This window comes from Stigmatopora nigra, chromosome 4, assembly GCF_051989575.1.
Source record: "Stigmatopora nigra isolate UIUO_SnigA chromosome 4, RoL_Snig_1.1, whole genome shotgun sequence".
Classification (NCBI taxonomy): Eukaryota; Metazoa; Chordata; class Actinopteri; order Syngnathiformes; family Syngnathidae; genus Stigmatopora; species Stigmatopora nigra.
This window is the reverse complement of record NC_135511.1, coordinates 11759940-11786992: the sequence shown is the minus strand read 5'-3', so window position 1 is coordinate 11786992 and position 27053 is coordinate 11759940. Positions and strand designations below refer to the sequence as shown.

The window sequence follows — 27053 nt, the reverse complement described above, 5'->3', positions numbered from 1 at the left end:
GGCTCAAAAGTAGCTGTTTGATTCTTTTTCTTTTTTTTTAGTTAGAAACACCACAACAGGCAAGAGAAACAGTTTGTGGTTGTGTGTGATTGTGGCTGCATGGGTGTGTGTCAAATCTATGTGGAATATGATTTAGGAATATGCAAGCGTTATAGACCCTACAATGAAGGATGTCTTCAAAGGTCATGCTGATTTAATGTAATTTAACCAAAGTTTACACAGTGAAACAGCAGAGCAATTGAAAGATTGAATGTGTGAATGCTTTCTCTTGTGATTTATGGAGTGCATGCAAATTTGTGAGAAAAAAAATTACCATTAATGCACAGACATACCTGTGCAATGTTTACTTGTGGTCAATTACCCGTGCCGATTGTTTTTTTCTACTGGGTAAGTACAATTGCGCAAGCTAACCCAGAAAATCCAGTCTCACTTGAATCATGACTCAGCCGTTCCATCTGTGAGCATCGACACCACCATCTTTGCCATCAGTGGCCCGCTGCCCAGTGATGGCCACTGCATGTATGACATCCTTGTTGGCACAGCCATGCTGGTCATCCTTACCTGGTTCCCACAGACAGACCATTTTTGCGGAGGGCGGGTGGGTTCTGCTTTACTTTTTCCCGATTCCCATGCCTTATCTGTCTTCTCGACCTGTGTCAAAATGATCGGATGTCGCTTTTTATTTTATTTTTAATCTTCCTTGTTGCCGATTTCCTACTGCTCTCTTCCCTCTCTTTTCTGTCACCCCATCTTCTTCTCACTGTTCTTATTAACTGGGTTCTGTCTTTATGTCATATGTTCTTTTAGGCCCACGCCGTGCATCGCTGGCTAATCGATCAGGACAGTAGTGTGAGCTCTGAGATGCCGGATGGCCAAGGAGTATGGCTCTATGATGATGAAGTAAATATCTGCAACATGTATATTTGGCCTTTTATCTATATTAATGTGTGTGTGTATATATATGTATGTATATATATTCTGTATGGATCGTCATCCCGTCATGTAAATTGTGTCACTTTGCTGCCGTTTTATTTTTTTCTTATCAATTTTTCTTGTGTTGCTTATGGTATTGTAGTGCTGGTTCATTGGAGTGGTGCTGTCGTGCTGTGAGCTAATTCAGTCGTACAGGTGTCGTGGATCACGCTGGAGCTTTTATTTATTTTTTTTACTCTTCCCTTTCCCTGCTTGACGATTGTACTAACTTGCTGGTTTTAATGTTTTTTTTATTTCTTATGTTTGTGTAGGACTTTTATACTTTCATGTAAGACACGTGTGTATCTGTTTTTAAGAATAACATCGTTCCCAGTGTCTTGTGATATCCAGAAAATGATGTTGTCAGATCAGCATATTACATGGCAAGAGTCCACGGGCAAAATATCAGTCATATTTAGTCGCATAACACGAGGAACATATGGTAAAGTTACTAAAACACTTGTTTATTGCAACACAAAGTAGTTCATGCAGCAGAGGTTCACATAACTGATAACAGAGTATTTTTCCTGTGGGTTCTTCTGATTTAGTAAATATGCTTTTGTTTCATCCGTACCACTGTGATTGTGTTTCGGCTAAGATCAAATTTAAAGAGTGTGAGGAGTGTGTGTGTGTATGTGTGTGAGTTGTTAGTTCACCTTGCATGCTTACTCTCACTCCTTGCATGCCATTTCCACTTTATTAGCGTTTCTGTCCTTATTAACCTCAGTATGTTTGCTGCATAGTTGTGGTTTGTGCATGCCTTGTACCTTGCCTTTGATGGTTCACTGTTTGTGTATTGTGGCTCTTGTGTATTTCCAATGTGACAGCAATCGCTGTCTGTCTTTATCTATCCAACCAGTCTGGGACTTGTCCGCCAATGGTCTCATTGCGACTATCTAATAGATGATCTTGGAATTCCGTTTTGGTTAAGTGGAAGAGAGTTCATCTAAGTTCAATAAGGCCCCTGGTGAGACTGTCCCAGACTTTGCTTTCCCCTCAAATCCTCGCTATTGCTATTCCAAATGACTAATCCCTCTTTATCTAACTCCAATTTTTCTTCTGATTATGATGGACCACTTTGAGACTTCCTAAAGTCTAAATTTCAGTCAATTAATTTATAAACATATTCCAGAAAACATATGATCTAGTATATTATTGTAGAAAAATACGAGAGGACAAGTGCGCCCCATGTAATCTGACTATTCAAAAACAATATAAAATATTGGTTGTTCATTATGTATAACGGGTAGGTTTTTTAAAAAAAACTTTTTAATCATATTTCCCTTTCGTGGTTAGTACAATTGTGAATATTCTATGGCCAAATAAAGACCCATTGTCTGTTGGATGTATGTAAAGCCTTAAAAATAATTCAGGTAGTCACACATGCAGTACCAATTTAATTAGCGGGATATAAACAAAATAGTACATTTTATTATTTTTGGTTTGACATGTTTGGTTTGCTTTGACTAGGTTACGAATACTGCTGAGAAAATACAGGCGTCTTTATCAACCTGTCATGCCCCTCCTATAAGACAGATTTGTGTATTGTCAGAGGTCTGTGTTAAGGCCGTGGCCCCTATGCTATTTTGACCACTTATTAGGATTGGGAAAGGTCCCCTACAGCTCTAACTAGCCCTCATTTAGTCCTCAGAGACAGATGCTCTGGAAGCCAAGCCTCATTCGTCACACTGCGGTTGCATGGCAGATTCAATATGAAGAAAAGCAAACTGTCACACACCACAGTCATATAAATTCTCCCCGTCTCAGTTTCTTTCTTTTCCAGCTGCTCCCCATCCCACTGTATTTGCAGACTACATTAGGACCCCCATTCATGACCAACCACCAGCAGTTGGCCATAATTTGTTTCAGCAAGGAGGGGCAGAGTGCAATTTACATGTGAAAGGCCATGGCCTATTCAAATATTGTTGCACTCATCTCTATCCCAGGGATATTAATACCAGCTTTAAAAAAAAAAAATCTGAATTAAGGCCAAGGTTTTGTTGTTGTTTTTCACGTAATGTTGACCCAACAGATCTCACTTATTTCTAGGGAGTTTTGACATGTTCTGATGAATAGCACCTATAAGAATTGACATTAGGAAGGAGAGAAACTGAGTGATAACAGAAGCATGTACGCATGCATGTGCATGGGATTTAGATGAATGCGCAGACAACGTGGGGAAGGTGGTCAGAAAGTCTCCAGGCTAAAATATATTCTCTGTCCACCTTTCACTAGGTGTGTGCAAATACATTTTTTAACAAGCTGGTCTGCTTTGGGTTTTTGGAACTTCCTATGTGCTGCTTTTGTTTTTATGTCCAGCTGCTTGCATCCCTGTGTTAACTAATGGAAAAATATACCATGGAAACTGCAGTATGGCACAAATTGCCTTTAGGGGTGTGTGTCAATCATAAACAATGGAAATATAAATCAAGTTTTCGGTTCAGATTGATATTCTATTAAAATTGTGCAGTCATCTTGTTCTTGCCAACAGTCTAGAATTAAATAGTCAACACAAAGTCTTGCCTTGTCATGTGATTATGACAAAGGCTGATATTTTCAAATTAGTGTCACAAACGAGCCAGAGAAAAACCAGACCCACTGCCTGAGTCAATATTTGGATGCTCAGTAAAATGCCTCGCATGATGTGAATGACGCATTGACTGCATTTTGTGAAACTTTCTCAAATCCTCATCCGAAAAGAAGACATTGTTACCTGTTCATGGTATACTACCTGGACTTTTGTTCCCCTGCCGTTAAATCTAGTTCATAGCGATTCCCTTTCCTATCCTGGAATGTCATGAGCATTAGACTTTCCTAGGTTATCCATCGTAAGCATTTTTAAGCATCATTTGTGTGGAAATCCATAGAAAAACAGTTGAAAATAGTCTACCAGCACCTGTAGTTGCTTTCATTTGCAGACTTCAGTGTTAGCGGCTTATAGTTTAGTGGTTAGTTTATGGATTTTTACAGCCTCAGGTTTTTTTGATGCAATGTACATAGATATATGCTGTTTATAATAAGGCTTAAATATTAACAAGTTCTGGTTTCTTGTCAAATATTATGGTTGGAGTTCATAGTTCGATGTGCCATGTTGTCCAAAAATTGTGGTCATTAAATTGCTTAATTTGAGATTTGAACCCTTGAGCGTCCTGGCCATAAGCTTTATAGGATCTGCCCTATTACATTTTATGGTTCATAATTCTAAATTAAAATGTGTGTACTATACAGTACCAAAATGCCATTCAGGGGTCTTGCCAAATTATAGGAGTGAAAATGTTCACACCCCTATTGCAGAGTTGATCAAACACAATTTTATTCAGACTCCACTGCCTGAAATAATGCCCCATATGCATTGGAATGGTTGCTAATTGCTGCATTATGTTATTCTAGTGTATGTGTGTATTCTATACCTGCATGGATTTACTTCAGGTCTGTGTGTATGTAGGTTTAAAATCCCTGAACGACTGAATTTTTGAATGTGTGTTTTTGTGTGAGACACGATTGAGAAAGTACTCCAAAGAAGCCAATGTTGTTAATGTCGATGTTATATTAGGCCTCACAGCTTTCACGACCAATATTAATTGTTCTAATGTACACCAACATTAGACATTATCGTCTTGAGTATGATGCATCATCTTAAATACTACGTCTAGCTAAATTTATCCTCAATTTGAGTTTTATCTCGTAATACATGACTGCAGTGTCTTTCTATCCATGTTTGAAAATTAAGTATTGTTTCCAGTAGTCATTTTTATTTTAATAGGTTTGTGTCAGTTCGACACGCTTGTTTTGACCTTACTGAAAACTATAACCAGATAATTTTAGATGCCTATGCTGCATGCAAAATCGGCTAGCATAATTAATGAATGAATTAATTTGAAAAAAAGTTATTTGAAATGAATAATTATCGATATTGCAGTCACTGCAATGAAGCAATGAAAATCTCAGCAAATGAGTAGGAAACGATGCACTGCAGATCATTTGCGTTGCGAACTGCCCCACTGTGACCAAAAAATAAAAACATTCTTCATTTTTTTTAACAGTAGAAGACCACCAGCGTGTCCTGAATGCTTGTGGTGCATTATCTCTAAAAGATATTTCTTCATTACCTTGACAGATATGAATTATTGCCTGGACGAGGAGATCCTGCAGATTCTGATTTATTTCCACTTGTATGTGTTGACTCCATTCTTTATCATTCACTTCCCAACAAACTTTCTTTTCTTTCTTCTCACTCATCAGTCTGCTAACCCTTCTCCGCTTTTCTGCTTAGGAAGACAAATGGCGGCCTGGAGCGGTGATGTTCTCATGTCATCTTTTCTTTTATTGGATTCATTAATATTTGAAGTACATTTCTAAAACCTTGATTTGTCTCCCACAGGGTCTGGCTGACTTTGCAAATTCATCCAAGGCTTTAAGTATAACTTATATGTTGTAATTTTTGCATAATAATGAGTTGTCTTATACATTTCTGTTCAGTACACTGTGTATACACATTTATATATTATTCAAATTGCCACTGCAGTCTTTTTGCTACTGATAAGCTCACTGACAGCTCCCTGTCACCAAGACAAACTAAGCAAATGTTGATTCATTAGGTATGTTATCACAGCGAGGTATTTTCGAGGGTGGCAGCTTAGCGGTTTTATGGCGGTGAATGGCATTAAAGCGAGTCATATCAGACAAGTGAATACAGGTTGCCATGATATATATTTGGGGAATTAAACAGTTTTACAGTACACCATTACATCATGCATTCCTTGTTTTAAGAGATACTGTTGACAGTATCAAACGTAGGAAAGAATGTGACATGATGAAAAAGGACAGCTGACGAAGGGCCATTATTTCAGTTGATTGTTCCCTTAACTGGTCTGGCATCTCCGGACAAAGGCAATATAGCCGCTACAAGGCACACACGTGGACAGCTGAAGCCCTTTATCCTGTCAACAAGGCGGACCCGACACCGGGTGCAGAGGGCACGTCTGTCCTGAGTCTAAATCAACTGGGTCTCCAAACCAGAGTGTGTCTTGATTTATTTCAACTTGCCTAAAAGAGTTGGCTTAGCTTCACAGTACGCCACGTGGTAACAGATTGATGATCAGCTATTATTCTTTTCCTCAGAGGTACTGTATGGACCTACCGCAGACTCTATACAGTGGAGGTTTATTTCAGGTAGCTCAAGGCCTTTAATTGTGCAGAGCAACTGGACGATTTGTCAAGAACGTACTGATACCAAGATGTCTTTTTCAGGGAAACATATGATTTTGGTAGATTAGTCTTTGGTGCAAAATGTGTGGACAGCAGAGAATGTTTTTGCCCAGGTCATGGTCTAGTGCTTCTGAGTTGTATGTAGCCTTCTTTTTATATATCCCCCTCCTCTCACCCTGTCCCTCTCCTACAGCATTTATCTCTCTGCATGGTTTTGGCAGCGATGTGCTTTTCCCAGCATTTAGCCAGGAGAGGCAAAGAGGAGGGGAGAGGTAGAGAAAAGAGGGTCTTTTCAACAGAGGAATGACGGACGCTTTATTAAAGGAGGCAGGGCCTTTTGAAAGGCTGGCCCCTTCATGCCCCCCCCAACCAAACCGAGTGTCTAGCCCATTGTCATGGGGCGATGGCAGCAACCCCCTCACCAAGCGCTTTGTCACTGTAAGTCACCTCGCAAACTGAAACAGATCTGCGACACCCCTCCTCCTTAATAAAACACCCATTTTCCACAGTTATTCTAGTTTGGTCTATTTATGGTCCGTGAAAAAATGATTGTGAGGCTGTCACAAAACATACAGGAGACACGGAGATGGGCGTGACGTGGGGACGACAGGACAAGAAAAAGGAGGGAAGAAGTAAAACTTGGATGGTAGATGGGATGTGAGCTAGAAAGCAGAAAGGCTGGAGTGCGAGTTCAGAAGATGGCAAGGTTAGAACTCAAAGATTTCGCTCAAAGGTGGGAGGGAAAAGCAAAAAATATTGACCATCAACGATGTCCAGTAGGTAGAAGATTTCTGTTGAGCGTTTGGGGCGCCTATTGGTTTTCGGCAGCTAGTAAAATGTGTGTCCGGAGATACAGGCAACATTCCTGCAGAGATAAAACCCCGGGCCCCCATACCCCACCCTCCTCTCTGTTTCTCCACCCACCAAACTGGGTCCAGCTCACTGAAGTGTGTGCGCCCGTATGGGTGTGTGTGTGCCCGTGTTTACGTCGGACGGGGGTCTGTGTGCCCTGCAAGGTGGTACTTGCGGGGGGCAATTGGAAATACATCTTTCAATTTGGGACAAACAGAACGTAAGAAAGACGTGGAGGGCCAACAGGCATGCCAGTCAAGACCATCACTTTCGGAGTAAGTACAGCAGTACCTTTTACAGACTTTCTCTCTCTCACTTGCGTCACTGTTGTTGGCCTTGTATTTTGATGGTCATCAAAACATTTTATGAGATAAACAACAACTAGTAGTCAACTTAGTTTTTAAGATCTCAGTTTTTAATTGATTTAATAGACTAACTGCTTACATTCCACATTTAAATATGTTTTTAGGAAGGCTCGTGTAAATATTTAATAATGTTTCGTATCTTAAATCTATCTTATTTTTTTTTTTTTAATGAAAAAGTAGTGGCATATGAAAAGACCCAAAAACTGTACTTGTGCGATGATAGTTTGACCTGCCAATTTCCTCTGGTTTTAGGAATTGACTTGAATAGGTAATATTGACTTGAGCTAACTTTTTTGCTCTTTCCTCAATTAAAAAGTACTTTGGGAAGCATCATTTTGAAATGAATGCTCAGGCACTTAAATGCTAAGAATTATCTAGGCAAGTTTTTTTTGTGTACACATCAAAGATTAGTGTGTGATGTGTTGTTTTTGTCTACTTAATCTTGTTTTTGACGAGACTTGTTCCTCTGATGTGCCAATTGTAAAATGTCAACCAGGATTAGTGAGGGTAAGTAAACTGAAGCTCAGCAAACTAATTAACTGGCCGATTAATGAAACCCTTTCAAAGTAACTGTAATGAACTCTATCACGACATTTTAATCCAAAGAGACAACATAGCTACACAAATACTAAAAGGTGACCCTACCAGTCTTGGGAGTTACCGACATCTACTTTTATTTTTATTCTATCACTCTGCAGAAATTCAGTAAAGTAAAATGTCAATACATTCCAATGTAAATCAGTAAAGCTTCACACATTATGAAACTGCAACATGGTAACTATAACTTGGGTCAATGTGTTTTGTGGTTGCTTTTCTTGGTCAAAGCTATTAAGTTTTGGTACATTTTCATTCTTAGATGAATGATTGATACCTAATTAGAACTACTATATGCATAGTACCAACAATGATAATTCCATCCATAGAATAAATTCAATCGATAGAGGAGAAACACTTTTAATTAGCTGATCAATAAGCGAGGCAAAAGGGGAACCAGCAGAAAAGTAAATTGTAAAGACGAAGATCATCCTTTTGTCATTTAAGTAGCACAGCTTTCCGTATAGATGGCCGTGTCAGGTGAAAGTTTTTAACAGCTTCATAAGAATCCCCGCTTGCTTCCCCTAAATGTGCCCGATGTAGAGTGGTCCCACGGGCCTCCACCTGACCGTGTCAACACTTACTCAAGCTCGGTATCCCAAACCAACTTGCTGCCCACTCAATGTGATAGATCAGCCTGAGAAACGAAAGCAAAGTTGTAGAGGATAAAGGAGAAAAGGCTCAGCGAGGGAGGAAAAATCAATGTATTGAACAAATGCAAGTCAGCAGAAAATGATGGTGAAATAGTTGTTGAAATACTCTGCAGGAATTTCCATATGTGCGCCTCAATCGCTCAATCTTGCTGTATGTTGAACAGAGGCAGTGTGACACCACTCTCAACTACAACTTGTTTAGTTTTCTTTCGTATTTTCAGAGTAGTAGCAAGACTTCAAAAAAGTCGAGATGTTTGCCAGCGATTTTTTTTCTTCCATTGACATTCTGGAGAAGAGCTACAGGATTGTGCACTGTTGCTTAAGATCCCAGTTTAATCCCTTGCCTCATTTCCTTTACTGAGGCCAGAATGTTCAAACAATGAGAAAAGAGATATGGCTTAAACCAGCAGTCTCCCTGCTCCGTCTCCCTTGCTGCGAACAAAGTGATAGCTATTTGAACACTTATTACATTAATTGTAAAGTCGTACAGTACTACTTTGTGCTTGAATTAGGGGAAAATCTTAGGAATCACTGATTGTATACGGTTGAAGTAAATAAGTCATTGAGTCATCAAATGTGACGGTAAGAACTTCTATCAAAAAGCATACACATAAAATATCAGATCCTTCCTTTTTCACATTTTTGTCCTACATATATTAGATATTTTCATGAATGCGAGATGAGGGAAAAATGTAAATATGAGAAGCATCATATCAGATATTTGAAGCCAACTGTGTATGATTACATGGTGTTTGTATCCTTCGAATTTGATTCTATCAGCTAGTATCATTGACGATGTTTACGTTGTAACAACACAATCGAGGCTTTGTCAAAATGTGGATTCTTCAGCTGTAGTCATCCATTTCAGAGGACGGCAAGGGTGTTCATCGCACACACGCATGCACACAAACACTTATCTTTCAAACACTGCAGTCCACCAGTGAGGGGGTGATGTCATTCCGACTGCTGCAGCAGAGCAGAAAATAGGTGGCAGGGGGGACGTTTGGGGTTCACGGCAGGCGAGTTCTGGTAAGAAGAAATTCAGCCTCCACTTTGAGCAAAAATATATTCTGTAAAACATGTCATTTTTCCATCAGTTATTCCAAGCACAACTTCATTAGCATTACTTGTTCTTGTTTATGGAGCAGGTTAATGTATCTTGTGTCTTTTCCTGCAAATAGAATGATTAATTGGCTCACACAGATTTTCTCAGCCCTACATTGTGAAGCATATCCTTTCCCTGGGAATAACAAGGGATAAAGACATTTCATCTTAATCATGCATTGGTGTCCCAGAAAACCTAAGGATCGTTTCCAAAATAATGAAAGCGTGTTGCATGTTGTTTTTAAATTAATGTTTTCCTTGTCTGTTTATTTCCAAGTCACAGAATGGGTGGAGTCTATCTATCCTTATCTCAGTGCACACACATTTTTTGACGCAAGCAGAGGCACGAAAATGTTTTACTTTGGTAGGAATGTGTGTTTGTCATTAACATGATATTAACATTTAGCTCTGCCGGCAAGCTGTGAGGTGAGCCCCTGAGTGGGGCGTCTCTAGGGTGTCTCCATGGTGGATGTGTGTCTGTATCAGCTGTGTTTACTCCTGCAGTGATGACAGGATGTTTTAGGATGTCACCATGGCACTTTTCAAACATTTTGTGCAACAGAATGCCAGCCTGTTGTCCTTAGCTTTGAGTAAAACATTTTTGTATTTGTAAAAACAGCTTTTAATGGACACACTTGTCAGAAGGATGCTAAAATTTGCCCTTCGCATAGCCTTTTGCAATCTGGTTTTATACTCCGACAGTTTGAGGGTGATACGATGCCTTATTCTTTTGATGCAAAAACAATCATTAGGATTCATAAAACGACTGCGGTTGTTTCTTGCGCTCTCAAGTTTTGTGTTTGTGTGTGCGTGCATTTGTGTAGGAGCTCCTTGTCTAGATGTTAGTAGGTTTGTATTTCTTACCATGGAATTGAATTCAAGATTCAATTCGAATGAGAGACATGTTCAATAAGGCAATTGGTCCATCTACGCCGTCATCTTTTAGATATTCTGTATAGTTGTAAAGTTTTTTTTTTGCTTATTCCTGATCAAATCTCTGTTTCAGCACAAACATATTGTTTTTTTAAGACCCTTTAGTCTAATCATATGGTAGCAGACTTCTTATAAGTAGATTTTGTAGTTTTGTCCAAAGAATCAATGCTGTATCAGCATGAAATTTGTGGATTAGACACCCATGATTGATCAATATGGACATAACCGCCGATTCAGGACATCAGCTACCTCTGGGATGGGCTCTAGCACCCCGTACGACTCTAAATGAGATGAGATAAAGCACAACGTTTCATCGAATGAACTTTCCATTCTCAACTTCTCTAAACATGGCTGCTGCTCCACTTTAGAGTTAGTGACAATTTGTCAGACTGACTGACTCAGCCAAGTGGCTCAGTAGGATCGGTACTCTACAAAAGTCCACCATTTATCTTGCACTAAATGTTTTAATTCTCAACTAACTGCTAGTGCATTTTGTCAGGAACAAGGAATGTATTGTCCTTGCAATTAACCCAGGAAAGGTTTCAGCTGAAAAAAAATCTTTACCTATCCTGTTCTTTTTTTCATGTGCGACCATTCCTTTTTTAAATATTTTTTTCTAATGTGACCTCTCTCTGCACAGTGCTCTGCCATTAGAGTCCTGCTGAGTTTGTGTTGTCGTTTGTTGCTATGCCTCTGCTGCAGGCATGTGGATCCTTTCACTTATTTTACTCAAGCTGATTGCCTCTGTCAAAAGAGGTCCAACGAGCTACAACAATAGATGACACAGTTTAAGGCACCGAGGTGTAAAGTTGAAAGTAAAGGGGGAAAAAACAGCGTCACCGGCGTGTATGATGCTGAGACCTTTTAGTGTTATTCGGTCAAAATGCATACATTTTATGTACATGGAGTTAGATCTAGAGGAGGAGTGTGCTAAGCAAGAGAGAAGATTATGCAAATGCGTTGGAGAGTTTGCCGCAGTCAAGTTTCTCGCTGCTACACTCCCCCCTTCCTGTGTCGGTTATTGGGGCGATGCATGAGCGATCGTGTTTCAGCAGCAACCCCACCTGCCATTGCGCGCCACAGCATTTGGGACAGTTAACAGCTGAACTTAGAATGGTGATGCCAGGAAAATGTTACATTACCTTTTTGTGCAAATAGAGTGGTTAGATTTCAGGTGGAAGCATTAAAGGAAATTTCAAACTAGATGAGGAAAAATGGAGTAAAGTTGGATTAGCACTGGGATGGCGCTTATTTCTTGTTTGGTTTCAACAATTTGGCAGCTATTCGTTGAACATAAAGAGTATGAAACTGAATAACAAACCATTTTTGGAAAGGAATGGAGCGAACACAAACTAGGTTAATAAACACCCGCAACTCCCATGATAAAGATCACACAATTGGACTATCCTGCCCACATGTTTATTAGTGCAGATGTTTTTCAAATGCACTACAAAAACTGAAGAAAGTCTTTGGCGAGGAGTACAATGAGTGGAAAGCTAGCTGGTGGATCATTTTGTACAAGCCTCATCCTTAACCCACCTGTCTTTCTCTATTTTTCTCTTCATTCCTCTTCTTTGTGTGCCCTTTACTTTACCCCGCGTCCCTCCCTCCTTTCCTTTTGTCCCGTGTGTTTGCAGGCAGATGCTGGCAACAGTTTTCTCCGAGCGGCTCGGTCTGGCAACCTGGACAAGGCCCTGGAACACATTAAGAATGGCATTGACATAAATACAGCTAATCAGGTGAGAGAATCCAAGGAGCTCCATTTTCAGGGTTTGATCGACATATAATTTCAATTCAAATAAAGCACTTCCCTTTATGTAAAATGTCACATTCGATTACCTGGAATACGTGACCTGCTACATTGAATCGGCCCTCTCTGCATTTACTGTAGATGTACTGTACTTTGGTTGCCCCTCTTTGGTGTGCATGATGTATACATTAATCCATGTGCACTTGTAGTTGTTTGTGCCTGTGCACTCTGCCGTGTACTGTATATGCATGCTCAGGCCTACGGGGCAGGTAATAAATGGGCAAATGGGTTCTTGTTTGCCCCACTCCTTTCATCATGTATCCTTTTACCCGGAATCTTGTCCACTGAGGTAATGGGCCTTGAATTGCTGACCTTGAGCACTGCTGAAAACCATGTTGTGACTGTGTATGAGTACAGTTGCACATTGTCACAGTCTGTGCTCAACATTGTCATTCTTCAGACCAAAGCACACACCAACTATGACAAATGCACTCGGTCAGCAATGACACTTTATTTTCCCACTGTGAAAGCAATACTATCCCCCCTATGGATAGCGATCTTAAAAAGACAGGCAACACCTTTACCAAAAGAAAATGCTTTCTTTTTTTTCTGGTATCTAACAGTTGAGGGAAAAAAAATCAAATCAAAGCAAGCATTTTTCGGAGGTACCTTTCTGAGAGATAGACATTTAATCAATGGTAGTACTATTTCAGCCAATGGAATGCATCCCAAGATTTCCCCATCATTTTACCCATTATATCTCCCATACAGTCTATGGATATAACTTACATCATGAAATGACTCCGCTCATAAGCAGTAGTGTATATTTTTGTTTTTCTCCAAAGTCCAAGCAATTCCCGATTTGCCTCCTTTAATAATTTTTAAAAACTCTCTTTCATATGGTCATTCATACATAGTACTTGGTGTTACTTACTGGTAATTCCACAACTCGTTTATTCCTAACTATCCAGTGTATTGCTTTAATTTTTGTGTTTACCCTTTATTGAGCACGGTCCCCGTGAAATGAAATCAAATGTCAGATGTCTTGATAAATTGCAATTCTGCTTGCGTCATTGACTTGGGTGTAAATTTGAGACCAAGGAGGTCTATGTGGTGGTGTTGGTGGTGGTGGTATCTCTCGAATGACTTGCTCACCTGCTTGACTCCCGCTCTGCTCTTGTGTTTTTGTTTTGTCTCTCAACTCAACAACAGCCCCACTTGTATTGTTAGTTGCTTTTTTACAATTGATTTATTTTTTTGTAATTAGCCCACTTTTGTGTTTTCTTCCTTTTGTCACACCCCTCTCCTGTATTTTCAGTAGAGTTGATGGTCTGCTGTGGTCTCTCCACTCAGAGGAATAATATCAGTGGTGTGGGAAAGGTCCAACCTCACATGTCCTGTGTGGCTGAAGAAAGGCTGTGTGAGGTCAGACCTATCCCACACGGCTTTTATTCTTCCCAGCCACGAGACCAGCGGCCTGCCATCTTGCTCCAGTCTTCCACCTCTGCCGCCGCCCGCACCTCCTCCCGTCATTATCATTAATCAAATGAAAATGATTTCATCCTCATTTTCATTTCCTAGACTTTTATTTTTGCTAATGGTCTGCTATGTCTTGTGTAAGTATATAGTCCTGCTCTGATTCGTGAGTCTTAATCGACAAACCAAATTTTGAACCTGCATGATTTATACTCCTGGTGCACAGAATTGCGTGGTTACTCGACGGTATTAATCTTGATTAAGGAATCGTTTTGTAATTGTTATACTTTGTCATTATTTTCCCTTAGAATGGGCTCAATGGGCTTCACCTGGCCTCGAAAGAAGGCCACGTCAAGATGGTGCTTGAATTACTCCACAACGGAATTGTACTGGAGACCACTACTAAGGTAAGGCACTATTGGCCTTAATTTCCATTTTTTAAAATGTAATTTTATTATTTATTATTATTTAAAATCCCTTAATGATTGAAAATGGGCTTTTTCATTGAGATGGGTAATAAAATATACTGTACTTACATTCTCTGCTTCTGACTACCAGTCTTAATGATACAGTTGTTCGATTGGTGCCAAAACTATAGAGAAAGAAGTCAATAACAAATGAGGAACATAATTATGGTATCTCCACCTCCATAGTCTGTTGTCGGCATACAAATTGACCAAACTGTTCAAACATGTTCAACACCTTGTGTCACTGTATCTGTGTTGTTGCAATCTATCTGTGTTTACCCAGAAAGGAAATACGGCTCTGCACATTGCAGCCCTGGCCGGGCAGGAGCAGGTGGTCACAGAGCTGGCTAACTACGGGGCCAACGTTAACGCTCAGTCGCAGGTGAGGCCGTATGCCGCGTGCTCTCTCTCTCTCAGCTGCTTTTCTATCTGGCGCCGACTGTGAAACCATTGTACTGTATTGACGATACCGATGTTCACACACGTCTTTGCGCCAATATTTCTGTGTATCGTTGTGCAGCTTGGTGTGTGTATCTGTAACTTTCTATCTTGTTGGTGCTTCTGGCTTCTCTTTTGTGTGTTTTCGTGTGTGTGTGTGTGTGTGTGTGTATATTTCTGAGACAGAAGGGTTTCACTCCACTCTACATGGCTGCACAAGAAAACCATCTAGAGGTTGTGAAGTTTCTTCTGGAGAACGGGGCTAATCAGAGCATTCCGACCGAGGTACCAAAAGACGAGAGATGTGCTTGATACCGTAATCTGACAAATCCCTCAATACTATCCAGCTTTTCCTGACTTGGTGTCATTCCATTGTACTGTGTGCTCATCAGCTTTCGTCGCTGACGTGTCTCCTAATGTCTTACGTGCAATCAGTCTGCTTTCTAAGCGTCTAATCTCTTTGACAGGATGGATTCACTCCACTGGCTGTGGCTTTACAACAGGGCCATGAAAATATCGTAGCCCTACTCATCAACTACGGGACCAAAGGGAAAGTCCGTCTCCCTGCGCTTCACATTGCAGCGCGCAATGACGATACACGCACAGCTGCAGTGCTTCTGCAAAATGACCCAAACCCAGATGTGCTCAGCAAGGTATGCAACACTGCTGGTGTCAAGATAGTATTTTTAATCATATTACTAGAGTGACTGTTAAGGATGACTTGGTGTCCTTGCAGACTGGATTCACACCACTCCACATTGCTGCACACTATGAAAACCTGAATGTCGCTCAACTTCTTCTCAACAGAGGAGCCAATGTCAATTTCACCCCAAAGGTATGGAATTACTATTCAGTGAGCCCCAGGTACAATCTCTGTGTGTATGTAGTATATATAACAAGGCCACAAATGATGAACTTGGGTTGTTATTACGCACCTATCTCTGTAGAACGGCATAACACCTCTGCACATCGCATCCAGACGGGGGAATGTGATCATGGTTCGACTCCTCTTGGATAGAGGGGCACAAATCGATGCCAAAACTAAGGTGCAACATCTTATCGCAGTCTTGGATTCACTCCAGGCTTTTCAGTTCCTCTAATTGATACTGTCTCTCACTAGGATGAGCTCACTCCTCTGCACTGTGCAGCCAGAAATGGGCACGTCAGAATAATAGAAATTCTTCTTGACAATGGCGCCCCCATTCAGGCTAAGACCAAGGTAGTAGTCGCTCTTCAGTCAATTTTATTTCTGATTTCTGTTTGAAACTTGTGAATAGGACTTGAATGTCAACATTTCTCTGTTGCAGAATGGTCTATCTCCAATCCACATGTCAGCTCAGGGGGACCACGTAGACTGTGTCAAGCAGCTGTTACAGTATAATGCAGACATTGACGACATCACGTTGGACCACCTGACACCTCTACACGTGGCTGCGCACTGTGGACACCACAGAATGGCAAAAGCTCTATTGGACAAGGGCGCCAAACCCAACTCGAGAGCACTGGTCAGTGGCCATACAGAATGTCAATCCTAACACAATATTAATAATAATTAATAATAATTTGCCAGATTAATCAATTGAGATCAATTACTACAGCTGTATAAAGTCATCTCAGAGGTTTTACTAGTACAGAAATTAACATCTTTGTGCTACTGTTTTTAATTTTGGGATTATCCTACAAATGCTAAAAGAAGCAAAATGTGTAAAAAAATTACAATCTCAAAAGTAAACACAGCATTAAAATATTACCAATTAGTTGAAGTAGAACACATTTTTAAATAATTTTAGGGACAGCGCTTGTATTGTATTTCCTATCGGTCTCGGCCCCCTTGAATATTAGTATTATTTTTATTATTACCTAATGAAGTCTCTGCTGAGCTTGTTTGTTATGAATTTTCTAATCAATGTTGAGCATTGATGAAAAATATTTTTCAAATTCCCAGAATGGCTTCACTCCTTTGCACATTGCTTGTAAAAAGAACCACATGCGTGTGATGGATCTGTTGCTTAAACATGCAGCATCGCTAGAGGCTGTGACTGAGGTGAGCAATTTTTCTTTTAAAATATAAGTACCATATTTTCTGATACTACTGCATCTTATAAGCCGTTGTGCCTTATATATGAAACCAATTTTAAAATAGGTCACTCTTATAATCTGGAACACTTATAGTGCGAAAAATTCGGTTCTACAACATTTATATGGTCATTAATATTTTGACTTCTACATTGTTTTTAAATAGTCTGGCTTGACGCCCTTACATGTGGCATCTTTCATGGGCCACCTCAACATTGTGAAGATCCTGCTGCAGAAAGGAGCTTCTCCCAGCGCTTCTAATGTGGTGAGTTATAGTCAATGTCAAAGACAAGCTCAGTCTGAATTCCAGTGATGATGTCACAGTAAAGTCATTCTAAAATTGTGATACAATTACCACTGGTGATACACATTGTCTAGAGATTGTCAGAAAACATTTAATATCTCTATTTTTTACATGTTTTACACCAAGCACTGCACACTGCTTTAATTAAAATTGTCATTTGCCTATGTGTGTGTGGACAGAAAGTTGAAACCCCCCTCCATATGGCATCTCGAGCAGGACACTTTGAGGTGGCTGAGTTTTTATTACAGAATGCAGCCTCTGTGGATGCAAAAGCCAAGGTACACAAATCACTGATTAAAAAAACACACACACACAATTTTTTAATCTCGGTTGCTATATGAATGTTTAATTAAATACTCTTCTAATCTACTGTAGTTAAACCGGACAACCAATTAATCAAGCATATATATTTTCTATCATCTCTTGGCTTTTTCTAGGATGACCAAACGCCCCTTCATTGTGCTTGTCGAATGGGCCACAAGCAGATAGTGAAACTGCTGTTAGAGCACAAAGCCAAACCAAACTCCACAACCACAGCAGGACACACGCCTCTTCACATCGCTGCCCGGGAGGGCCATGCACAAACCGTGCGTATCCTTCTGGACATGGAAGCACAGCAGACTAAGATGACCAAGGTACAAGTAAAGCTACTCTCTCTCAATCATCAAAATGCATTTCTAAATAGGATATGTCCTTTTGTATTTTTGGTGCATTTGCAGAAAGGTTTTACACCGCTTCATGTGGCTTCCAAGTATGGAAAGGTTGATGTGGCTGAGCTCTTGTTGGAGCGAGGAGCTAACCCTAATGCTGCCGGGAAGGCAAGTGACACGTCTTAACAACATTTAAACCAGTCTTGACTCAGTGTCTTCATTTATTTATCTATATGCGCTATATTCTTTCAGAATGGTCTGACTCCACTGCATGTCGCAGTGCATCACAACAACCTGGATGTTGTCAACCTGCTTGTCAGCAAAGGAGGTTCCCCACACAGTGCAGCCAGGGTAAGAGATATTACAACAATACACGCAATTCACCCTACCTGATTTTAACCACACTGTTTTATTTGCACTCAGAATGGATACACCGCATTGCACATTGCCTCCAAGCAGAATCAGATCGAGGTGGCAAACAGCCTGTTGCAGAGCGGAGCTTCGGCCAATGCCGAGTCTCTACAGGGCGTGACACCTCTTCACTTGGCCTCTCAGGAAGGAAGACCTGACATGGTCTCTCTGCTCCTTTCCAAGCAGGCGAATGTTAACCTTGGCAACAAGGCAAGGAGTGCATGTTTGTCTGCATGTGACTTTGAAGGTCAATTAACTTATTTTTTACTTCTCTCTCCTAATAGAGTGGACTGACACCACTCCATCTTGTGGCACAGGAAGGACACGTTGGCATTGCTGACATCTTAGTCAAGCAAGGGGCATCAGTCTTTGCAGCCACACGGGTAAGGTTTCTAAAATTGATTCTTCCAGATCAATCAGTCGATTGCTTCTGATACATCTTGCTTCCACTTAGTTACACAAAGTAGTGGATTCTCTGTCCACTACTTACCTGGAATTGTAACCCTCTGACTAGTCATTCTCTAACCCTACCCCTAATCATTCTGAAATCAACAAAATGGAAAATATGGGATTTTTTTTTTATAATTATTGTATCTTCAGTGACCCCAGTTTAAAACATTTCTGTTATAATTAATAACTTTTTATAATATTAGTGGCAATGCTAAGCCTATTATTTATTTCCATCAAAGCGGAAAAAAGAGGAGATTTTACCTGCTTAAATGTCTCTTCTCAGATGGGCTACACACCTCTCCATGTAGCATGTCACTACGGCAACATCAAGATGGTAAAGTTTTTGATACAGCAACAGGCCAACGTCAACAGCAAAACACGGGTGAGCTCAACCTTTTGGGTTTTAAAATTCATCTGCTGCATTTTTGAAGCCTTAGATTAGCAATTAAATTTTAGTACTGATTATCTGGTATCATTTTATACAATTTTATAACTATTTAGCCATGTAGACAAAGACCCTATATGAGCATAGTGTACACTGCACTTGTTAGTCCAATGTCTGAATAGCCATATGGGCTCTGAGATCTATTTATAAAATAACCTCTCGACATCAATAAAATGTAATTATCATTGTACATATGCAAATGAGAGGTGTTGCGTAGGCTTCTTTTGGAGGTTTGGGGAAGGTCAAAGTGAAGCCTGAATAAAAGATACGTCTGGAACTAGGCCAAGTGCATACAGTTCATATTAATCTTCATGGAAAATGCATCATACATAATAATGTCAAATTGATGAATTTCATCTAGTTTTCTGTGGGGGAGGGTAAAAAAAACGAGTGTGCAGTGGCACAAAGGGAGGCCCTGATCAATAAGCTTTTCAAGGTAGAAATTGATGTGAAGATTGAAGGAAGGATAGCAATGATATGCATCATTGAGGGAATAACATTAGTTGGGCGTCATTTATCTGCCATTAATGCCTTAAAGAAGTCAGGAATAAAATGAGTGGCTCTTATCTTGTCTAGCTTGGTTACACGCCACTGCACCAGGCTGCTCAGCAAGGACACACAGACATTGTCACGCTGCTGCTGAAGCACGGAGCTCAGCCTAACGAGACGACAACGGTTAGCGTGACGCCGCCTTCCCGTCCTTCCCGAAACGTTCTTACCTTAAGCCTTTCTATCCATTAGAATGGGACGTCAGCACTTGCCATTGCCAAGAGGTTGGGCTACATCTCTGTGATTGACGTGCTCAAGCTTGTGACTGACGAGACGGTTTCAATGGTCAGAAGTTTTTTTTAAAAATGGATCCAGCATAGAAAAGGTTTTAAATCTCTTTTCTTTTTTTCCTCACTTTTCAGACCACCACAGAAAAGCACCGGATGAGTTTCCCAGAAACAGTGGACGAGATACTGGATGTATCTGAGGATGAAGGTACAACTCCAAAAGGAATCAATTGAATAGCAATAATTGCTGACCTAGTTAACAGTTTATTGCATTGAAATGGACCCAACTTTTGTATTTTTCTTTTTTTTTTCTTTTTTTTCTTTTTGTTTTTAGGACTTGCCCAGCTAACTTTAGGTATGCATGCCTTTTTATCTCCTCGTGTGCCATTGGTAGATTGCTGTACTGAAGTACAGTGTGCCTCCATTTCAAGCTCACCCTCTCTATTGTTATCGGCTGCTCTCTCTCTCTCGCCCGTGTTAGTGTTCACTGAGATATCCGCTGGCGTTTTCTCACTGCCATTTGCTCATAGCAGCTGTCTCTTACCTGGCATAACACTCATTCGCTCATTTTTAATGTCGGCAGTGAGAGTTATTCCTTTTTTAACCATACTAGTGGTAGGTCCAGGCTTTTTACTGGTAGATAGCAGTTGTTCTAAATATAGAAAGTAACCATGGGGCTGTTTGAAACATGTATTATACATGTAAATGTAATAATACACATGCAGTGCTCTTGGCAGGATCCAGGACCCCTATGATGTAATAACCCTTAAGTGAACTGTGCATTTTTTTAAGAGTAGCTGACACGGTCAAAAATTTATTTTTAATAGTGCTGGGTTATAAAAAAAATAGCTCATGTTTTGGGACGGGTAAGTAATCAAGTTTACGCCCATTAAATAGTGCTGTGTTGCTTTCTGCTTTAACAACATTAAGCCATTGTACTCATCTTAATGTGCAATCTTTTGCAATGTGCAATTTTTTGTTTCCTTACTTTTTTAATGTCACTGCTCCGATTGCGATTTTGACATTCCGTTGTCATCATCGAAGGACTTGTTGTGCCTACGCAGATCCACATCTTTCATGCTTCATCTCGCCATGATGTCTAACTCTTGATTAACACCTTACTTTTTTTCTCTCTCTTCCCCCTTTTTTTCGGTTTGACCAACCTGACCTCGGTCTATTCGCTCTCTTTGGCATGTTGTTGTGTGAAGGAGAGGAGCTCCTGGGGACAGAAGGTGCCAGGTACATGAAGATGGATGACATGAAAGACCATGATGACGATTTCCTCTCCCCCAAGAAATCACTGGAGTACGAGAGAGGGCTGGGCACAGCGTAAGGGGGTTTGGGAAGCAGGGGGAGATATGCAAACTGAATAGCAGGGCACTCGACGTACTGTACATGATGTCCCATTTACCAAAGAAAAAATACCAGGGGGTGGGGGGAGTGCCAGAAAAACAGCCTTAGTCTGACTCACTTCTTTTTCCTTTCTCATTCAACAGAAATTACTCTCCTGCCATTCCAAGGATTCCCCGTGTTTCTCCCGAGACGGTCATGCTGAAGGAACACGAGTTAGATCAGGTTGAGCACATGAATAATTGGATGTGACATACATGACATGATAACATGTAACTCATTCATCCAAAGAGACCATTTGTTTCCAATTCAATTCAATCTGAGTTATACCATCGCAGTATAGTATACTATTTGGAGCAAGCTATTTTTTTTTTTAAATGACATTTATTACTCGTTTTGTATATGTCAAGATCTGTCCTTTTTTTCTGCAGCACACTCCACTTCCACTGCCTAAAGAGTACGACGACGACTCTCTGATCCCCAGCAGCCCGGCAACTGAGACATCCGACAATGTCAGCCCAGTCGCCAGCCCCATACACACAGGGTCAGCTCACAAAAAACTGATCATCAGAAAACTGAGACCAGTACAAGAAAATAAAGTGTATTGTTCTTGCTCTGCAACAGGTTTCTGGTCAGTTTTATGGTCGATGCACGCGGAGGCTCAATGCGAGGTAGTAGACACAACGGACTGCGAGTTATCATCCCCCCGAGGACCTGTGCGGCTCCCACCCGCATCACTTGTCGCCTGGTGAAGCCGCAGAAGCTTACAAGCCCGCCTCCACTTGTTGAAGGAGAGGGCCTGGCCAGTAGAATTATCTCCCTGGGTCCTGCTGGCATGCAGTTTCTTGGGTGAGGAAGCAAATGCTCTTGTTCATTTTGCTGTTTTTCTGTTTGTTTGTTTATTTTTTATTTATTTTATTTTCAAATAGAAGTTTTTGAAATTTCTTTAGCTGCTCAAAGGAATTATTGGTGCACAAAACTGATTGGTACAAAATGATGTGGTGAGGATGGTTTCCCTAAATCAGGGGTCTGCAAATCGGTCCTCTTGGGCCATTGTGGGTGCAGGTTTTTGTTCCAACCGATCCAACACAAAACGTTTAACCAATGAGGTTTCTGCTGAAACAAGAAGGACCTGATTGCAATCCACTGATTGCACTTCTAAGATACCAAATTGGTAGAAAGATTTCCTCTGATAGGTTGGAACGAATGCCCGCACCCACTGCGGCACTCCCTAGAATAGTTTGGAGACCTTTGCCCTAGCGTCTGTGTTAATTTCATGTGACAGACCAGTGATTGTTGAGATCCCCCACTTTGCTGCTCTGGGTCGTGGCGACCGCGAACTTGTGGTGCTCCGGAGTGAGAATGGAAATGTGTGGAAGGAACATCGCAATCGATACGGTGATGAAGTTCTAGAGACGATCCTTAACGGGATGGATGAAGGTAAGACTGCCTCATTTGTCACCGTAACCTGACATTATTTTGTTTCATCTCTTTCTTGCTTCCACAGATTTGGAAAGTCAGGAAGAACTTGTGAAGAAGAGAATTCGCCGCATTATTTCAACGGACTTTCCGCTGTATTTTGCTGTGGTTTCGCGGGTCCAGCAAGAGAGCGACCTGATTGGTCCTGAAGGAGGGTCATTGACGAGTAAACTAGTGCCGCTGGTCCAAGCCACGTTTCCCGAGACGGCGGTTACCAAACGAGTCCGTCTGGGGCTGCAGGTGAGATAGGACGATGGCGAGAAGGAAGAAAGCAAGACTGAATGATGGAAAAAGCATGTTGGATGTATTCATTGTCATATCAGCAATTGCTTTGCATGCTCATGACTTTATTTTATTTTATTTTTTGGCTGTCACTCTTTGCACTTTTACTGTAGGAACCTTGCTACCTTGTGGCCTTGTGCTTTATTTTTCTTTACACATACAACATATGGACATTCATTTTGGGACGCCGGTCAGCATGTGGAAATGAAGGGTTTGTTTGTCTCATGTGTAGCTATGGCATATTCCGTATGTTCAGAAATTGAAGGGTTTTGATGTGAACTAGGGGACGTTTTCCTTTGTAATTTTGCAGCTATGTCCCCCTACTAGAAAGATGGAAGCGTAAACAAATATAAAATAACCTGGAGGGAATTGCACCTTGGGAAATTCAGTTTATCTTGTCCCCATCAATCCATTACTTAATTGCGTGCCCACTACTTGTGTCCATATAATGTACAAACCCCATCTTTTAATTTTCTTCTGATCGCATCCCTCACTGTTCATTATTTTCTGTCATGTGACATGATGCATGCAACCACAAAAATGCTGAATATAGTGTAAACTTGATCTCTTTATTGGACCTACTGGACCAGATGCACATCAAAACACTATTTACAAAACTACCAAAAAAAAAATTCACTTCAATATCCTGTTGAAATATGACAAAAAAGTCAAATGGTAAACAGCTCATATGCCTGAATTCATTGACTTCATCTTAGTTTGTAAACTCTAGAACTTATTTAGTTGAGCCAACTAAAGATTTTTAATTTTAACACCTGCCACTCTTGTTGTAAGAAGAGGTAACGTGGCTATAACCTTAAAGTGTAAGCAAACACTAAAGTTGAATGTTAATGTTTTGCTGCTGAACTGGGAACTTATTTTTATTTTTTTCCTCTAGCTCGGAGATCAGGAACATTTTGATATCAAGTTTCATGTAATAAAAATGATGTATTAATCTCCTACAACCAGTTTGCTTTGTTTTTCTTTCTCTGTTTATAACTCAAAGCAATATTATTTCCGTTTTTGTATTTACACTCGTCTCATTTCTTTCCCTTTCTGCCATGCCTCACTTGCAACTCATGACTATGTTTATAACTCCATCCCATTTGTGTTTTGTTCCGCCTCATCCTTGTGGTGTTCCACTGCCGCATCACTGACATTTGACCTCAGGCACAGCCTGTTCCAGATGAGTTGGTGGCCAAGTTGCTAGGTAACCAAGCCAACTTTAGCCCCGTGGTGACGGTGGAGCCTCGGCGACGAAAGTTCCACCGGCCCATCGGGCTCCGCATCCCCCTACCCCCATCCTGGCGGGAGAGTCCCCGAGACGCTGGGGAGGGGGACACCACCAGTCTACGCCTGCTTTGCTCTGTCATAGGTACTTCACGCTACCATTAGGATTCTAAAGTGTTTGTTGGCCTGGTGACCTAATGTCTTATATCTTCCTATTTTAACACTCTTGTGCTTCCCAGGTGGAACAGCTGCAGCCCAATGGGAAGACATCACTGGAACTACTAAACTTGCCTATGCGAATCAATGTGCCAGTTTCACGACCAATGTTTCTGCACGGTAAATTCTTCCTTTGATAAACAGCAAATGTTCTTTATTTTAAAATCAAAAGGTTCCAACATTTCATTTATTCATTTTCGTACTGCTTATCCTTGCGGGGGGTGCTGGAGCCTGTTCCAGCCAGTTATGTGCAGCCATGTGGGATTGTACCCCGGTGAAAAACATTTGCAAACCACAGTGTTAGATTTCTATACTTTGTATATTGATATTTGCCTTGGTTTTGCTTGCCTCTAAGGTTCTGGCTCGCTGACTGTCCTCGTACAGCAGAGTCGGTCTCCTTTGCCAATCTACTCTACAAAGAGCTGTCAGCTGTACCTTACATGGCAAAGTTTGTGGTTTTTGCCAAGATGAACGAGTTGCGTGAAGGCCGTCTGCGCTGCTACTGCATGACTGACGATAAAATGGATAAAACATTGGAGCAGCATGAAAACTTTACAGAAGTGGCCCGGAGCAGGGACATCGAGGTCAGTGATCGAAAGCAAAAGGTCTATTTAAGTGAATTTTTGAAAATCTCAATTTCTCCTTCCACAGGTGATGGAGGGAATGCCGCTCCACCTGGAATGTTCTGGCAATCTCGTACCGGTGCGGAAGGCAGCTCAGCAACCTCGTTGCTTCAGCTTCCAGGCCTTTCGAGACAACAGACTTCCAGTCTCTGTTAAGGTAGTAAGCGTGTCCGGCTACACCTTATATTTTTAATGCACAGCGTGAGTGTGTTTTCATGGCTCTTATTGTGCTTAAATGTCAGGTAAGAGATAGCAGCAAAGAGCACACCGGCTTCCTGTCTTTCCTCCGCAAAACCACCAAATATGAGGACTGCCAACATGTGCTGTGTAACCTCAACATTACCATGCCTCCATGCATCAAGGTATATATTGATATCAGTTTCAAGGGTGTCCAAACTATAATTCGCTTGCCCACCTGTGGCCTGCTATACAGTTTTATTGGCTAGCAGCCAATAAAAATAATGTTTTAAAAAAAAAGTATTTACATCCCTGCTTTACATACCACAGTCATTGTTGTGTATTATAGATTATTGGAAGTGAAGACCGCAGGAGAACTTTGACCCCACTGGCTCTAAGAGAAAGATACAGTGCCCTAAATGAACCTGCCATGGGTATGAATGCTTGTTTCTGCCAGACTATGAAAACCAGTGCGACTTATAGACTAGAAAATATGGTAATTATAAATGTTGTGTTGCATCTCCTTCAGCATCAATGAGCGCCATGGAGAGAACTGAGCTCAAAATGGCTGTGATTGCAGAACAACTGGGACTAAGCTGGGCTGGCAAGTCAAATCTATAATGTTATACACGTTGTTTTTCAAGTTGGAAAGCCCACGCCTTTCATATAATGATCTGGAAAACAAGTGTACTCTCTTGAAGCCCTTTTTTTTTTGTTACATTCGCTTTAGAGTTGGCCCGTGAGCTTCAGCTGAGTGTGGATGACATCAATAAGATCCGTGTGGAGAATCCCAATTCCCTGCTGGATCAAAGTTCTGCTCTACTCAACTTGTGGGCGACACATGAGGGAAAGAGAGCAAAAAGTCTGTGGAGACTCCTTCAAACATCTTTCACATCTCAAACACAAACACGCTCGCTTGTGATTATACTGAGAATCCTGTTTTTAATTGCAGTGGAAACCTTGTACGTGGCCCTGAAGAACATCGACCGCATGGACATAGTCACTCTGCTAGAGGGTCAACCAACACAGCAACCCAGACAAGGTTCGCGCCAACTCAACAAACGACATAATGAAAGAGAGCACCTCTCTCCTGCTATGACCAATGGTGAGCTCTCTAAACCGAAATTGACTGCATCATCTTACTTGCCTCTTTAACATCCTCTGAATTCCACTTCTGATGAATATAAATGCTGCATTTAGACTTTTGCAGGAAGCAACTTCAGCAAAATACTCTTGGACTCAGGACACTCCTACTGTAGTAGTAGTGCCTTGGCTATATACGTATTCTCCCATTTTTACAGTCACTAGATCAGCTATCGCGGTCTAATGCGTAAAAATACAGGAGTTGGATCGATAGATCTTCCATGACAACGTTCATGTTTTCTAATACTTTAAGGATGGTCATAATTTGGTAATATTTTTTAGATGATTGAGGTTGGATAGCATTGGTGAAAGCTGTTTTTACAAACGTTGAAGTATATAGTATATGATTTATACTGTATATGATTAATTCAGGTGGGTGGCCGACTAGAAGGCCAGGATTTAGTTTAAATGCGTTTTTAAAAAAATGCTCATAAGCAGATGAGCTTAACCCAATTTTTCACTCGACCCGCTCGCTGGAATACTGCTTGCCGTTTAAAGCAGTACTACTACATCAGATCATATTTCAAACATAACAAACAAGAGTCAGTGTTGACTCCTTTTTTTGCTGGTTTCATTCACACATGTCGTACATCTTATTGTCTCCATTTTTATATGTGAAATACTGGCCACGC

At 40.9% G+C, this 27053-nt stretch overlaps 1 protein-coding gene across 12 annotated transcripts in view; it reads left to right on the top strand.

Annotated features, from left to right (window-relative positions):
* LOC144195979 (ankyrin-1-like) overlaps nucleotides 1-27053 on the top strand; it is a 56619-nt gene that overhangs the window by 16597 nt on the left and 12969 nt on the right. For 3 of the 12 annotated variants that reach the window (XM_077715926.1, XM_077715915.1, XM_077715914.1), the window contains exons 2-39: nucleotides 808-900; nucleotides 12319-12420; nucleotides 14216-14314; nucleotides 14658-14756; nucleotides 14999-15097; nucleotides 15280-15465; nucleotides 15549-15647; nucleotides 15760-15858; nucleotides 15933-16031; nucleotides 16120-16317; nucleotides 16758-16856; nucleotides 17055-17153; nucleotides 17372-17470; nucleotides 17630-17827; nucleotides 17912-18010; nucleotides 18095-18193; nucleotides 18266-18463; nucleotides 18538-18636; nucleotides 18987-19085; nucleotides 19725-19823; nucleotides 19890-19982; nucleotides 20060-20132; nucleotides 20259-20279; nucleotides 21133-21253; nucleotides 21421-21499; nucleotides 21706-21818; nucleotides 21899-22123; nucleotides 22560-22714; nucleotides 22782-22993; nucleotides 24203-24407; nucleotides 24502-24598; nucleotides 24834-25062; nucleotides 25130-25258; nucleotides 25344-25463; nucleotides 25628-25712; nucleotides 25808-25882; nucleotides 26009-26140; nucleotides 26231-26383. In XM_077715926.1, coding sequence (XP_077572052.1) covers nucleotides 808-900; nucleotides 12319-12420; nucleotides 14216-14314; nucleotides 14658-14756; nucleotides 14999-15097; nucleotides 15280-15465; nucleotides 15549-15647; nucleotides 15760-15858; nucleotides 15933-16031; nucleotides 16120-16317; nucleotides 16758-16856; nucleotides 17055-17153; nucleotides 17372-17470; nucleotides 17630-17827; nucleotides 17912-18010; nucleotides 18095-18193; nucleotides 18266-18463; nucleotides 18538-18636; nucleotides 18987-19085; nucleotides 19725-19823; nucleotides 19890-19982; nucleotides 20060-20132; nucleotides 20259-20279; nucleotides 21133-21253; nucleotides 21421-21499; nucleotides 21706-21818; nucleotides 21899-22123; nucleotides 22560-22714; nucleotides 22782-22993; nucleotides 24203-24407; nucleotides 24502-24598; nucleotides 24834-25062; nucleotides 25130-25258; nucleotides 25344-25463; nucleotides 25628-25712; nucleotides 25808-25882; nucleotides 26009-26140; nucleotides 26231-26383 — 4678 coding nt within the window. Of the gene's footprint in view, nucleotides 1-807; nucleotides 901-6820; nucleotides 7308-12318; nucleotides 12421-13797; nucleotides 14048-14215; nucleotides 14315-14657; nucleotides 14757-14894; nucleotides 15098-15279; nucleotides 15466-15548; nucleotides 15648-15759; nucleotides 15859-15932; nucleotides 16032-16119; nucleotides 16318-16757; nucleotides 16857-17054; nucleotides 17154-17371; nucleotides 17471-17629; nucleotides 17828-17911; nucleotides 18011-18094; nucleotides 18194-18265; nucleotides 18464-18537; nucleotides 18637-18986; nucleotides 19086-19724; nucleotides 19824-19889; nucleotides 19983-20059; nucleotides 20133-20258; nucleotides 20280-21132; nucleotides 21254-21420; nucleotides 21500-21705; nucleotides 21819-21898; nucleotides 22124-22559; nucleotides 22715-22781; nucleotides 22994-24202; nucleotides 24408-24501; nucleotides 24599-24833; nucleotides 25063-25129; nucleotides 25259-25343; nucleotides 25464-25627; nucleotides 25713-25807; nucleotides 25883-26008; nucleotides 26141-26230; nucleotides 26384-27053 lie in introns of those variants that run through there. The other 9 variants (XM_077715917.1, XM_077715923.1, XM_077715922.1 and 6 more) reach the window with 9 other exon arrangements.